Source organism: Lipophrys pholis (genome assembly GCF_963383615.2).
Source record: "Lipophrys pholis genome assembly, chromosome: 7".
NCBI classification, from domain to species: domain Eukaryota; kingdom Metazoa; phylum Chordata; class Actinopteri; order Blenniiformes; family Blenniidae; genus Lipophrys; species Lipophrys pholis.
The window spans coordinates 12,958,498-12,974,575 of NC_137638.1; the positions used below are offsets into that span (position 1 = coordinate 12,958,498).

General features: G+C 43.0%; 1 protein-coding gene across 5 annotated transcripts in view; it reads left to right on the forward strand.

Annotated features, from left to right (window-relative positions):
- dock8 (dedicator of cytokinesis 8) overlaps positions 1-16,078 on the forward strand; it is a 54,975-nt gene that overhangs the window by 34,670 nt on the left and 4,227 nt on the right. For all 5 annotated transcript variants that reach the window (XM_080466970.1, XM_080466971.1, XM_080466972.1 and 2 more), the window contains 16 exons: positions 789-971; positions 1,165-1,291; positions 1,750-1,837; positions 1,935-2,031; positions 2,590-2,724; positions 3,038-3,190; positions 5,798-5,956; positions 6,065-6,165; positions 7,280-7,472; positions 8,095-8,238; positions 8,696-8,827; positions 9,148-9,282; positions 10,401-10,490; positions 11,117-11,353; positions 12,311-12,454; positions 13,555-13,661. In XM_080466970.1, the coding sequence (XP_080323096.1) occupies positions 789-971; positions 1,165-1,291; positions 1,750-1,837; positions 1,935-2,031; positions 2,590-2,724; positions 3,038-3,190; positions 5,798-5,956; positions 6,065-6,165; positions 7,280-7,472; positions 8,095-8,238; positions 8,696-8,827; positions 9,148-9,282; positions 10,401-10,490; positions 11,117-11,353; positions 12,311-12,454; positions 13,555-13,661 (2,225 nt within the window). The remainder of the gene's footprint in view (positions 1-788; positions 972-1,164; positions 1,292-1,749; positions 1,838-1,934; positions 2,032-2,589; positions 2,725-3,037; positions 3,191-5,797; positions 5,957-6,064; positions 6,166-7,279; positions 7,473-8,094; positions 8,239-8,695; positions 8,828-9,147; positions 9,283-10,400; positions 10,491-11,116; positions 11,354-12,310; positions 12,455-13,554; positions 13,662-16,078) is intronic.

Sequence of the window (16,078 nt, forward strand, 5' to 3'; positions counted from 1 at the left end):
GCCATGGAGAAAGAATTGAGCCAACCCTATATGTGTCTTAGAAAAGCTTGTGGATGGTTTACTGTTGGTGTGTTTAATACACAATCCAATGGGGAGAGCACCGACATCATTATGGATGCGTGTTTAGTGAGGCTCAGCAGTTATGAACATTAATTAATTCTCTGCTCAGGTATGCACCATTATGTTATGACATTTACTAAAAATGAGGACACAGAATAATCCCCCCCCCCCCCCCCCTCCTTTCTCAGCCATAACATTAAGACCAATTGTCAATTTCCCAATATTATGTAGAGTTCTTTGTTGCTCACCAGATGCAACAAACCACGATGCATCGTGTATACTGACACCTTCTCATCATAACCAGCATTGACTTCTGCAGCCGCTTCAGTTACAGTAGCTCTCAGGCAAACATTCATTCCCCACTTGCATCATTCAGTCTTGGCCACTCACTACCCTGGCAGTGGTTCCCTATTTCTCCTGCCTTGTACCTTTTTAGAATATGGTGACCACTGCAGATGTGGAGCATCCAACAAGAGCTGCAGTTTTAGAAAAGCTCTGACCCCCCCATTGTTTAGCCATCGCAATTTAGTCCTTGTGAAGCTCCCTCACATCCTTACACGTACCCTTTTTTCCTGCGTCCAACACATTGACTCAATGTCATCTGCTTCATCTGGCCGTGGTAATAATGCTAAGGATGATTGTTGTGTCACTGTGATTTACAGGTCGACAGATAATGAAAACTATAACGCAAGGTATGCATATCCATGTCTGTGCTCTCCTGTTCCCAGCAAGGTAAATCCATCGCCACCCTGCCAGCCGACACCAGTCGCCACCTGTTGGTGTGTTTCTTGTGGGTGATGAAGAACGCTGACAGGAGCCTGATTCAGCGCTGGACTATAGACATGCCTCCCTCACAGCTCAACAAACTGCTGGAGCTTCTCACCATCTGTGTGTCCTGCTTTGAGTACAGGGTCAGTTTTCCCTTTTGTTTTCACTGCTGCGTCCTTCATTTTCCTTTAATATCTGCAATACAAATACACGCGGGAACCTTGCTTTGAGTTAGTTGTTCTTGGCATGGGTATTTCTTGCAACGAACTACAGAATAAGTGCAGTGTATTCATTTCCGTTTGCACTTAGTGATAATGTCCGCACACATGTTTTCAGGGTAAGCAGAGCAGTGACAAAGTGAGCACCCAGGCCTTACAGAAATCTCAGCAAGCGAAGCTGCAGCTCGAAGAGGCCCTGCTGGGAGGAATGGGTGCCCGTGGGGAAATGATGAAACGAGTTGGAGGTAATGCATTCCCTGGCACTTTAACAAATATGGCTTGCAATTGCTTTTCTGTCACTTTTAAGCCAGCAGTGTTACAAAGTTTTGCACATGAACTACCTCCAAGACTAGTGAGCTCTCCGAGTTTCAAAATCTTATCAGTTCCCTCCAAATGTACGGTCCGAAAGTCATGCTAAGAGCCAATTTTGGGACGCGCACTTCGTTTCAGGGCTCTTTGGTGATTTTGCATAGTTGATGTGCAGAATACCAACATGAGTATACTTGAAGAGTGCAATAAAAATGTGGCTTACCTAAAATCTACATTTTATCATATCTTATTCACTTGCAGGAATAGGGTTATTCACTTGCTGCAATGGTTTCTAGTAAAACTCATATACTTTATGATATGTATTCTAGTTAATGTGCTTCATAGTTTTATCCCGATCTGTTTCTGTGAAGTGATGCTTTTGAACTCCTGGTAGGGATGGATCGAACTATGGGTCAGAGAGAAAACCTGCGCTGGAGAAAGGATCTCACACAGTGGAGACAGACGAATGACAAACAGGATAAGTATGTTGTGCTTGTGCATCTGCTTCTCAGTTCGAGTTATACTTTTCTTTTTCTGCTTCTTTTTTGACCCTAATCTTGATATCTCACTTTTCATCAGGACAAAAGCGGAGTTGGACCAGGAGGCTCTGATTAGTGGCAACCTCGCCACAGAGACAAACCTTATCGTACTAGACCTGTTGGAGACCATCGTACAGGTCAGAGAATTCACCATTACTTTGACCAGGATGTGGCCCCACTGAGAACACGGGCTGTTGTTTTACATTATATTATTTTGCTCTACCTTGTTAAGTTTTCTGTAATGTTTTTTTGCTGCAGAGGGAACTGAAAGTCCACAAATAATTACCTTTCATTAGCAAGCTCAGTGAAAATCTGTTTATGCTCCTGCATAATTGATAAACTAATAAAGATCCTGATTGGGTATTGAAATTAACCGGGCTCAGCTTCCTTTAGGATGGTTTAGACGCACAGGAGACGAAATGTGCAAACATGAGTATAGTATCTCTCAGTACTCCCCATTACCCCAGAGCACGAATGTTATGGAGACGCAAGTATTAAATGCCATGCAGACATGTCTTAATATACTGTCATCACATTTCTGTAAAACACATTGGAGACTGCTATTTACTCCTTTCAGCCAATCTCTTCATTAAATACTGCCTATATAAGCATTCATTACCGCTCCTTAGATTGGCAATGATTAATGATTTTTATTTGTGTCACAAGACTTAAAATATTTGCTTTCTCATGCACAGGCTGTGCCGATGGCTGACTGTAAGGACAGCGTGGTTGGCGGGGTGTTGAGGGTGTTACTCCACTCTCTCACCTGCAACCAGAGCACCACTTTCCTCACTCACACCTTCAGCACGCTCCGAGCACTTGTCGTCAAGGTAGTATAATTTGGCACACGTGTGTGTGCATGTGTGTGTGTGTGTGTGTGTGTGTGTGTGTGTGTGTGTGTGTGTGTGTGTTATTCGCCCCTCTGAAAATACAGGGGGAAGTATGCATGTGTGCATGTTTAGATGAACCCTGTTGGTTTCTAAATTAAATCTTCTCTCTTGTTTGTGTGGGTGATAAACTGCTGATACAAGACAGAAATATGATGTATATACATGTTGCGCACGTGCGTCTGTGTGCGTGCATGTGTGTGCATGCACGTTCGCCACCTTGTGTATTTGATGATGTTTGTGTATTGGGCTGCAGTTTGGAGACCTGTTGTTCGAGGAGGAGGCGGAGCAGTGTGCAGACCTGTGCCAGAAGGTGCTCCAGTACTGCAGCAGTCCAGTTGATGAGAACAGAAGCCAGGCCTGTGCCACCCTCTATCTCATCATGAGATACAGCTACAGTAATGCCAGTGTAAGCAAACACACACGGGGAAAAAAGGGGAAGCACATACAATAGTGGAGCTTGTTTAAGCGTGGCAGTGCGCTGTGAGCCTGTGCACATGCGTAGAAACGCATCGGTGGGCGTGTTTTAACCTCTCTAGGATATAAAGTGTTATCCAACATCAAAGTTTGCAGAAGAAATTGCTTTGATATCAGATTAGATTTAATTTAAGTGCACATAAAAAGTTCAGAATTGCTCGTAATACATCTTCTCATACAGAAGCAGGGAGGTGCACAGATCGTATCCCCTCTTCTTTACTCTTCCTCTTCTGCTCAGCCTTAATGTCTTTTCCATGTCTATTTTGAGCCTGCTGCAGAAAGTTTCTGCTGAAGGATGTGTCTCTAAGTAGGAAGCGCAGAGATATGTCACTGTCTGCCTCCCTATGTTCCAACCCCCCTTTAAATAATGACAGCCACCCTCTGTGTGTGTGTGTGCGCGTGCGGGCGCGTCTATGTGTGAGTATTTTAGTACATGCATGTGTGAGTGTGTAACTACAGGATTTGTGCCTCAACTTCAGAATCAGAGTGGGAAAATGTGAAAGAGCCGGAAAGGAGAAAATCATGATGGAGATAGAGTAGTGTTTTTAACTGAGGTGAAGCAGTGATAGAGGGAAATGAAAAGGACCAGCCTGAGAAAAGACAGAACTGAAGGAAGGGCGGGATAGGATGGAGTATCTTCTTTCATTTTCTGAGCTGGTTCGATAACTGCTGTTGCAGTCGATATTTCCTGTGTTTACACAGTGCACGCTTTAATGAAAGTCAGACACCAGTGTGTGGAACACGCTCACACACACACATATATCTACAGTATCCACAGTTTAAAGAGGGTATTTTCCCCCTCCGTGTCCTCCTGGCGTATGTTTGTTTATATGGTGTATACAGAGGGAGCTGTGATCTGAATTAGCGTAACAGCCGAATGACTCATTCATACAGAACTTACTCGCTACCTCTTCCTTTGTTTATGTTTTCATCCCTTCATCCGCCCTCGTCTTGCTTGCCGTCTGTCTCACACACACACACACACACACACACACACACACACACACACACACACACACACACACACACACACACACACACACACACACACACACACACACACACACACACACACACACACACACACACACACACACACACACACACACACACTTTTCCACTCTCTGCCTTCTAGTTTATTTTTGGGATTGTGGTCCTAAGAGAAAATACTGACCATATTTCCCTCTCGAAAGGAACAAATCGCTAAACGCAGATACATGTGGTGGAAACTTTTGCAGTTTAAAAAAGGTGTAAATATGAGCCAGAGGAGGGGGGAAAAAAGATAAAGAAAGACGGAAAAGGTTATCTGTTGACTTAAGCTATCATTTAGGCCACTTGCACGCACGCACGCACGCACGCACGCACACACACACACACACACACACACACACACACACACACACACAGAAACACACTCTGAGTTAGAGGGCAGTGATGGGTGGTTAGGCTCTGGCTCCATGCTCAGTTGAACAGAATGGGGCCGTAGAGATGATCCATGGGTGATTATGTCTCAGCTAATGGGAGATCATTTCCCGCTTAGCTGGTCATGCTGGAGATAGATGGGACTTCACACACACACAGGCGCTTTCTCCTTTACACATGCACACACCCGTCTCTGCAGAAGATGGAGGGCTGTTTGTCAGACCTGCTTTTTTTGGACAGGTAGTGTTGAAGGATTGGAGAGACAAGAAAAGGGTGGGGGCATGGGACAAAAAAAGACGTACAAAGAAAAACGGCCTAACATGACCGTTTTTATATTACATGCATTTGCACTCATCAGTATTGCGCACTCATCTTTTTTGAGTGCATATTAGCATATTTCTAGGAGCTTTCTCACTTTCCGCGCTGTCAGAGAGAAATAACAGAAATGAGCGTGGCACAAGCAAAATGCTTCAAAAAACATGACAAATACAACATTACAGAAAGATTGATAAGTCCTTTTAGCAAGAGTGATGATTAAAAATAAGAATTGAAATATTAGAATATTTGCTGATGCTTAAATTAAAAGTGGGCATGATTTATAACACATATTAGACAGACTGAAAATTTCCATCTTATTCTTTGCGATTTTTTAAGTCATGAAAATCAAAATACACAATGTGACATTATTTTCTTTTCTTTTTTCTATTCTATAATGATCACTGGAAAAACAAACAAAGAAAAACAACCTTTCAGTTCATGTGTGGCTTTTCAATTACATTCCTTTTCTTTCTTGTGCTTTCCCCAAATGTTTTCTTTTTTTTTTTTTGGTAAAGTAGTGGTAGCTATAGTTGCCGAAATGAAGATCATTCTTTTTTTCCCTCACTTGTTGCTGCTGACACCAATCGGAAGAAAGTGTTTCACGTTTTTAATGACATGAAAAAAGAATCGTCAAACTTCTTAGAAATGATGATTATTTGTCCGTGCCTAGCAAAATAAACATTTTTATCTTTTTTATAAACTTCAAATGAAGTGTTTAATATAGTATGACATGTCCATGAATCAGAAATATTCACCACGAAACACACATATTCACTGAGCTCCCTTCACCTTCCACCAGAACTTCTCCAGAGTGAAGATGCAGGTCACCATGTCTCTGGCCTCGCTGGTGGGCCAGTCCTCCGACTTTCAGGAGGAATACTTGCGACGCTCCCTCCGCACCATCCTGGCCTACGCAGAGGAGGATACAGAGATGCAGAGCACTCAGCTGCCCTCACAGGTATAAAATAATCCCACCAGAAACTTAACAGCTCTTACCTGCACGCTGCTGATATGCTTTTATCGTAACCTTAAGCCTTTCCTCCTGTGTGCATGTCTGCATTTTCAGGTGGATGAACTCCTACGAAACCTAAACAGTATTTTGTCTGACACGGTGAAGATGAGGGAGTTTCAAGAAGACCCTGAGATGCTCATGGACCTCATGTACAGGTGAGAAACCTTAAGCATCTGCTAATTTAAGAAAAAGAAAAAGAAAAAAAGAAGCTGTCTCCGTCTTTAGCGTCTCACTCTCACCCTTCATCTCTTTCTCTCTCTCATCCTTTTGTGGCTTCTTCCTACGTTTCACTGCTGGTTCCTATTTCTCTGTGGTCTGGGCTGTTTTGCCTCTATTTGCAGCGCTCACTATGGTAACCATGTGGTAGCAGTTTAGTCTTCTGATCTGGCTTTGTGTATATGCAAATGCAAACAGTATGTGTGTACAAGTGTGTGCGAGCGAGAGAGAGAGAGAGAAAGAGAGAGAGAGAGAGAGAGAGAGAGAGAGAACACGAAGGGGAAACACTGAGACAAAGAGAGCATACATGTGCTGTTGTTGATTTAGGCACTCTACCTCTACATGCTTCAATGTCACCTACATGTATCATTTACCCCGTTGGATTTCTGCTCCGTTCGGGCTTTGGTTGTGGTCGCCTGGCGGGTGTCTGACAGCTTTACAGAAAAAAAACCAAAAAACCCTGTTAGCTTTTACACACTTACCTACGCACCCTGACATTTACCTCCGCGTTCTCAAACACTCATTGGTCATTGATTCAGGAGGCGTTTGGTTTCCAGATGCCTGAATCTATTTGCATGTATAGTTTGGTGACATGGCTGCTTTTCAGGAAACTCTCAGGAGTGTTTTGAATTTATCACCAAACTGTAGTTAGTTAGTAATTATTCAGTCATTTCACAAAGAGATGAGGTGTTCCATATTTTTTGCTGCCTTGTGTAAACCTGTACTGTAATTAAAGTTGGAACAATGCTTTCGTTTGAGCAAGAATCACATTTTTATAATTCCTTTTCTGTGTTGTTTATCATCGACACGGAGCCCATTTATTTGTAATTTGTCCACTTTTTGTGTAGCTTTCCTTCAAAGTGCCTGTTCTAACGTGCTGACCTTAATGCAGCTGTTTGCGCAGGTCTTATAGGGAATGAATCCACGTCTTCGACCATCAGCTCACTTGTTTTTGTGTTGCAGCTTTCTGACCTAAGTTGAAAGAGATTTTAATCTTAATTAGACTATTATCTTATTACAAACTTGGAGATTAAAAAAATCCTTCCTCTCCAGGATAGCAAAAGGCTACCAGACGTCCCCTGACCTCCGTCTGACCTGGCTGCAGAACATGGCTGAGAAGCACAACAACAGGAAGTGTTACACCGAGTCGGCCATGTGTCTGGTGCATGCTGCTGCCCTGGTGGCCGAGTACCTCAGCATGTTGGAGGATCACAAGTACCTGCCTATTGGCAGCGTCACCTTCCAGGTAGGCGCTACATGTATAGCTACAGAGCAAGAAACTAATATTTAACACATCTCATGACCGAAACCAAGTAAAGAGCAACTGTTATGGCCACATAAAGAAAGCAGCCATTATTTGTTTGTTATGGCTCTCGGTTGTTTTGTTGAATGGAGGCAAACCATCCTCAGCACAACACGCCAAAAACACACATTTCCCCATGGATTATTTCCATATTTGGTTGTGTGTGTCCAGAGGGGGGAGCTGTACACTTATAACGTCGGGCAAATAAATGTGGTCCCCTGATATCTGTTCTTTGCACGCTGCCTTTCAGGATGAGGAGGAGGTAAAAAGCAAATGTGCTCTGCTGGGAACACACAGAGCAGTCTGTGTCCCTGAGCGAAAAACAAGCAGTTTTAACCACAGCAAAGATCATGGTCTTATCGATGAGCTGTGTCACACACAGGACCTCCATGGTGCTCAGGCACAGGGCACTCTAACCTGTAACAGCCAGGGAGCCATCGATCGGACGGTCATCAAATTAGTTCCATTTCCCACTGTAGGACATCTTCCTTTAGGCCATGTGATTGATTGATTATTCGATTTGGAGGGCTGGGTGATTGATTAGCCGACTGATTTCTTTCCTCAGAACATCTCCTCCAATGTGCTGGAGGAGTCTGCGGTGTCAGATGACATCCTGTCCCCGGACGAGGACGGGGTGTGCTCGGGACGCTACTTCACCGAGAGCGGCCTGGTGGGCCTGCTGGAACAGGCTGCCGAACTCTTCAGCAATGTGAGCCAATAAAGCTGAACTTATATTTCATTTATTTGCATTTAACATGAGTATAAATCTTTGGAAAGCAAGCTTGTAACCAGGTTTTTAGCTGCCAACTGTTCAGGTTGTGTCAAGAAGGGCATCTGGTGTAAAACTTCACAAATTAAACATACAAATCATATAATCTGCCCCCAGAGGGGCACATCTAAAAACACACTCTCACCTAATACGAATAGGATTGTAGCTGTTTCCTTAACCCATGCTATATATATATTCTTTCTTGTGCTGAAAGTAGCTGTAAGTCTATTGATACAATGGTCAATATGAAGCTGAACATGCAAAATGTTTGCATTGGATTTTTTGCCATATCGGAAAACCTCAAGAGTTCAATTTCTTGTGTTGAATTCAACAACCCCCACCCCCCCACCCCCATGTGGTCCTGCTATCTAACACTGATGGCTGGCTCTCTCATCAGGGTGGTCTCTACGAGGCTGTGAATGAGGTCTACAAGATCATCATACCAATCCTGGAGGCACATCGAGATTTCAGGAAACTGGCGTCCACTCATGATAAACTTCAGAGAGCCTTTGATAACATCATTCAGAAGGTAATAACTGCGTGAATGCATCATTTATTTTTAAGTAAAGGTAAAGCATAATAAAGGAAGATGATAAGATTCTAAAGTGCATTATGTTCATAAACATTTTGTTAGGTGAGAAGGTATATAAAAAAAAAAAAGTTCTTTACTTCGTTATTATTTTGAACTGAGTTTGTATAGCAGTTATTCCAAGCAATTACACTCATAAACCAAATCTTCCTGTGATTTGATCTTCACAACATCAAGTATAATAATATAATGAGAAGAAAATATCTCAGGCGTCATAGTGATTTAAAAGTCTAATATATATTCACCTTGTTTCCCCTTAGGGACATAAGAGAATGTTCGGAACGTACTTCCGAGTTGGATTTTATGGGGCCAAGTTTGGTGACCTGGATGAACGGGAATTCATTTACAAGGAGCCTGGGATAACACATCTGCCTGAGATATCACACAGACTGGAGGTACGAGAGAGGGAGTGTGTGTGTGTGTGTGTGTGTGTGTGTGTGTGTGTGTGTGTGTGTGTGTGTGTGTGTGTGTGTGTGTGTGTGTGTGTGTGTGTGTGTGTGTGTGTGTGTGTGTGTGTGTGTGTGTGTGTGTGTGTGTGTGTGTGTGTGTGTGTGTGTGTGTGTGTGTGTGTGTGTGTGTGTGTGTGTGTGTGTGTGTGTGTGTGTGTGTGTGTGTGTGTGTGTGTGTGTGTGTGTGTGTGTGTGTGTGTGTGTGTAAGTGCAGGTTGTGAATTAAGGTGATGCAGAGATGGGTGATATGGAACGATGGTGCCGAGCTTCACAGCTCTCATAATTACTGAGACAATTTGTGCTTAAACATTGAGAAAAATCATTAAACGAACTCAATATCTCAGAAAACAAACAAAAAACGGAGACAACTTTCACACAAGTGGAGGTGAGCTTGTGCTCAGATGCGTTGACCGTGTTTTTGCATAGCCTTGATGTACAACTTTCTCCTTGCTTGATGAAGTTCCAGGGCCCAAGTCTTGAAACATTACCTTTCCGTGTTAAGTGACAAAGTACCCCTGAGTCGCCGTGACTATATTTACTGCAGAAGCCGATGGCTTCTCATGCAGTTCTGTATGAGGGCTCGAAGGTCCCACATTCACAAGTGGTTTATGGCTTCACCGTACACTGACTTGAGATTTCACAGGATTTCCTGAATTTGTTCACAGTTTTCTGTACAGCAGATGGTGAAAGGCTTCCAATCTGCACAATCCTGTGTTGGTTGTCCTCGAGGTTAAAAAAGAAAGCTTTGAAACAGGAAGTTACAAGTGGTTTGCTGGTTTGAATCATGGACCAACAGAAGATTTTTAGATGGAAGCAACTGGCTGTATTACTTTCATAATCACCACCACTGTAGGCCCTGAGCAAACACCCCTAAATAAACACTTGCCAACTGGTGGCTGTCCGTTTTCCTTTCAGGATGTTTAAAAACTGAGTACAGAATTATATTGTGTACATGTGAGTAAGACAGGAATATTTTCTCTGTTTTCGTTGAAATGTTCGGCAAACAAGCCAATATTTAAATTAGTATTTTGGTACAGTGACTGTTCAATCCGTTCTTTTTGCAGAATTTCTACAGTCAATGTTTTGGGGATGACACGTTGGTGATGATCAAAGACTCCACCCCAGTGGACAGAAAACAGCTCAACCCCAGCAAGGTATGCAACCATGATGTCACAACACTGATTGGGGAACTTGGTTTGCATATTTCTTTCTCACTTACAGCTATAAAATGGAAATGTGGCTATAATGTTAGGTTTGTGCTTATAGCACTCACAAAATGTGTGTATAAAAATGTGCTAACTGATTGTAAAGGTTTCTTGGCATCGTGTAAAATCATGTCACGTGGAGACCGACTTTATATTTACGGAGCATGCAAATGACCACGTTGGTCCGCGTGTAAAACACTTTTTTTCCTCCCAAGAATTAGGTCTCAAAGGGTACGGACATATGCGTGCAGAAAATGGGGAATTGTATGGTAAAATGCTCCGTTCATTGAAGAACAGTCAGAAGAAGTGGAATGTGCACACACACTATAAAACATTCAAGTCAAAACAACATAAAAAGTTTTGAAGTTTAAAAAAAGTTGTCCCCATAGAAGAAATGCAAAAAGCAGTTGAGCACAGAGTAGAGGCTGCTCTATGTCTTCATTCAGCACGGAGGAGGCTGCAAGGAAAGAAAATAGATGAACACCTAATAAACGAAAAGCTAAAGCACAGTTTTTCCATCACCACCAGAGCCCTAGTTTTATGGATGAATGCAATAAACTGCCGCTCCTCTGCAGGCTTATATTCAGATCACTTACGTGGAGCCATACTTCGATGACTACGAGATGAAAGACCGGCTGACAAACTTTGAGAAGACCTTCAACCTGCGGCGGTTCATGTACACCACGCCCTTCACCAAGAGCGGCCGACCTCGCGGCGAGCTCAACGAGCAGTACAAGAGGAAGACCATCCTCACCACCATGCATGCCTTCCCTTACATCAAAACCCGCATCAACGTCATTCAGAAAGAGGAGGTAAGCGTGATTACATGCTGCGTCTTCAGAGGTCCCATATACAGTGTTATGAAACTTCACATGGGTGTCAGAAGTCCAACAACATTGTATTCAAAGTGTATTGTCCCACATCCAGTCTTAGTCCTGAATTTCAGCCAGTCTGAATGTCCCTCTCTGGTGCTCTAATGAACAGGCTGTTTCTGTGTCTGTACCTTTAAATGCTAATGACATATGTTTGTCCACGCCTACTCCACGTCTGTTTTCCAATAGCGTTTGCGAGGAGAAAAAATTGCGCCCTCTCCTAATTTTAGAAGGTAGAGCTTATCTACCTGTGGGAGGGTCAAAAGGGGTGTCCACTACCAGAGGGAGTGGTTATTTCCCTCCATGACATCACAAAGGGAAAATCCTTGATTCGCCTGTATGAGCACACGTTTGCTAAAAGGTGCGAGTGAGGCAGATGACAGACTTTCCTCACTTCTGGGGCCTCACATAGAGGCTATGGGGACAATGATTTAAAAAAAAAAAAAAAACAACTCAGAGTGAATTTTGCATTACGTGAGACCTTTAAAACTCAGGGAAATAATAGTGATGTTTTATTTATGGATATTGATGTGTTTGTGGGACTCTCACTTCACGGTGTGCTTTATACACAGTTCAAGCCATTATTTGAAGCAGATATTACTGTTGGTTAGAGGAGACACCAGTGAAGCTGTATATGCATTTCTATCTGATGCTAAATCAGAAACACTCTAAAGTGCAAGATGAGTCATCAGATGTTAGACTCTTTTTTTTTTTTACAAAAGCAAAAAGAAAGGAAATTATTGTGGAAATGCTTCACTTAATACATATATATATATATTTTAATAATTATTTGGCATAGGTGAAATAAATCAACATTCAGCCCTTAAAAGAAAGGAACTGGGGCATTTTTTTTTTTAAAGCTAATTAATCATTTTGGACTTTGGATTATGTTTGCAGTTTGACCTGACGCCTATTGAGGTGGCCATAGAGGACATGCAGAAGAAGACGCGGGAGCTCGCTGTGGCCACACACAGAGAGCGACCCGATGCTAAGATGTTACAGATGCTGCTACAAGGCTCTGTCGGGGCCACAGTTAACCAGGTAATGAGCGCTGCAGATTTCCTTGTTGCCACTTTGTGCTCGTGTCTGTCGGATCCTGTTGTCGCTGAAATGATCACTTACTTCACATTTAACTAGATGACGACTGTTCGGCCATAAACTGACACTTTGTGTCATGCGCTGCCCTTTTGTCCCCTGGCTGTTTGGGGAGATTAGAGCAGAATGATTTACCTCTATTTATGTTATCACATGTACAGTTTCCATTGTAGTCCTAGAGTGCAGGTGGGAGACATGACAGCGATCACACATCAAAGCCCTCATCCATAACCTTAATCCTTCCTCTGCTTTTCTCCTGATTTAGTTAAAACGTCAATTCATGGCCCCTCTTCCTTTCATGTCTGTGCTGCACAGCGAGCGTAACCGGAGGTCCCTTTGATCTGATAGCTTCCAGGTCCTGCCAACATGGTGAATGTTGGGAGTAATGATGAAGCTCGCTGTAGCGCTCCTGCCCCCTTCCTCCCAATGTTTTATCTTCTTGCGTCTAATCTGACAGGTCCTTCGCTCCAACCTGATGGTTGTATACATAACGCTAATGCTCTGCAGCTCCGTAAACATATAAGTCTTTTCTGTAATCAGTACAGCAGGCTGGTTTTCTGTGTGTGGGTCCGACCGAGGACCGAGGACTGAGGCCCAGGCCCTGATGCGTTTATGATGCTAATCAGGGCTGTTTAAGTGTGCCTGTCGCGATGCAGGCACCGCGCGAGCGTGCTGCGGTTTTATGATGAATATAAGTTGGGATAACAAGATCTCATACTGGGCAAATGGGAGCCAAATGGTTGGTGTACGCAGGGTTAGTGGTGACATTAGCCATGCAGCAGGCTAATCATGGCTCCCTTTCTGACCTGATCTCTTCCTCATGTTCTTGTTCTCGGCCCTGAGCCGCATTAGGTATTCAGTTTGCAAGTCATTTCCCCGTCTGAACGAGGGCCACTCTCATCCCCCCTTTGTTCATACCCTCTCGAACACTTCCTCTCTTTCCTCTTTCCTTCCTCCACTCTGTTTTCTGTCTCTCTTTCTCCACGTCTCTAACCCTGCCTCTTTGTTTCTGTCCCTTTCCTGCTCTCTCCGCCCTCCTGTTGTAGGGCCCGTTGGAGGTAGCCCAGGTCTTCCTGAATGAGATCCCAGCGGATCCAAAGCTCTTCCGTCACCACAACAAACTGCGCCTGTGTTTCAAAGAGTTCATAATGAGGTAAGACACGATCAAAGAATCGCTGCCTAATGACACACACTGCACCAAGGCTATGTAGAAATGAGAGGACAATACCACAAAAAAGACTTAAGAAAAAAGTTTCCTGGTGAGCAGTAAATTAAAGGAGTTCACTGGCTGGTGCCTTTGTGTCTCTCTATCATTAGCTATAGATGGTACTGCATCAGGCAAGAAAAGATTGAGTGGAAAATTTTATATGTTTGCGAGACTTTTCAACAATTTTTCACACTATTTGGTGTCATTGAAGGAAAATTTAAATAAGAGACCAGAAACCTGCAGTTGATGTGTTGGTGGAGATGAAGGAATAGAGGTGGCAATCACAACTAAATCACCAATTAGATCACTGTTAAAGGAGCCAAACAGTCACGGATAATATTGTCATTGTTTACAACAGGTGATACTTTTTTATTTACAATGTGGCAGGAACATGTATTGTGCGACACAATTTTCAATTCAGTTCAATCTTATTTATATGGAGCCAGCTGCTCTAAACTATTTTCTTCTGAAATGACAGAAATGTATTGTTCTCAACGGTCATTTTTTATATCTTGAATATTCAAAGCACAATTTAGGCATAGCGCTGATTTTCTGCAGGCGCAGTTTTGGATTTGTGGGTGCTTATGCATCGGTGTGTGTGTGTGTGTGTGTGTGTGTGTGTGTGTGTGTGTGTGTGTGTGTGTGTGTGTGTGTGTGTGTGTGTGTGTGTGTGTGTGTGTGTGTGTGTGTGTGTGTGTGTGTGTGTGTGTGTGTGTGTGTGTGTGTGTGTGTGTGTGTGTGTGTGTGTGTGTGTGTGTGTGTGTGTGTGTGTGTGTGTGTGTGTGTGTGTGTGTGTGTGTGTGTGTGCGCGTGTGTGCGCGTGTGTGCAGGTGATTTCTTCTCACACTCATGTGCGGTTTGCCTCCAAAAGGTTGTTTTCATTTTCTAACCCCCTTGTCACATTCCAGCTGCCTTGATTGTTACAAGCAGGTTGGCAAATATTTACTGTCATTTCAGAAAAGGTTTATTTTCTCTCCTAAATCTGGCCAAGCTGGCACAGGATCCCCTATATGCCAATCTTCTCAACTTGTGGAATTCAGGAAAAAAAAAAGAAAAAAAAAGGGTTAGGGCTGAAAATGAGCTTGATTTTCCCCACTGAATTAAATGTTTCCTTGTCGTGGTTCATTAAATGTGAAAGCAATTTACAGACCGGCTTGGATTAGCTCCAGTCTTAATGTAAATAAAGTCATTATACTCAACAACAGTGTGCAAGGTTTTTAAAGTTGATTACAGGGAACGCTAATTAAAACCTGCTCTTCCAGTGGTGCCATCTCTCTTTATGCTAGAATATGCTATCCAGATGTAATATGCACTAGAAATGTGGGTGTGTAAATTTTTTTGCCCAATCTTTAATACCTCATAGCTCAGAAATGTTCATTTGGTTCAGACATGTGCCAAGTTTTCAAGAAAATCTGTTAACGGCGTCTACTACGTCAATGTCTGATCTGATCTGATTGTGAGGTCAAACGCGTCAGCTATCCATCCACCTTCTATGCAGCTTTATCCACCTTAAGTTTGAGCCGTGCTGATCTGAGCTCCACTGAATTTGGGCGTAGGCAGGATACGCCCTGGACGGGTCATCAGTTCATCAGATGGCAAATTCAGAGACTCGCCCACACTTTTATTCACACCTATGGGAAAGTTTGAACTCGAAGCTGCATGTGGGTATTTGGACTGTGGTGGAAAGACAAAGTAACCAGATAAAACTCAAGCTCACACAGAGGGGGAACATGCAAACTCTACACAGTGCGCTCCAAGCCCGGACCTCAGACCAGGGATGTCTTGCGGTGAGACAAGCATACTAACCACCACACCTGTGTGTGAGTCAAGTATTTTAGAAGCATGTAGCAGGAATGGTTCAAAGGTAATGGCTGAATGAATGTCTTTTTCACCACTTGTTTCTTGACCACTCCTATTAAAACTCTTAATCTTAGAAACGATAAAGACTTAAGCTCAATTTGTTTTGTTTGTTCGGAAATTATGGCATTATTCAATTAAGTATTAATAAAATAAACACTTGTGATCAGGAACTTTTCCTAAATCTGCTGATTTTAATATTAATCACATACAATGCTTGCAGCATTTTTACAGATTTGAACTCAGGCCTCAAACTCCAGAAATGAAACATTCATAAGTCAGTGTGAGTCCACATGTTTCAACATTCACAGTTCGGGATAGTGGTGGGCAGTCTTGCCTTAAAGCACCAAAGTTCCCAGTTCTGGTCCAAGTTTGGTTTGGAGGACTTTCCGTGTGGATTTGCATATTTAACCTGTGAGTGCTGGGTTTTCTCCAGGTACTCCAGTTTGTCTAAGAACATGTATTTGAGACCTGTTGTTGACTTTAAATTGCCTTTAGGTGCCTCG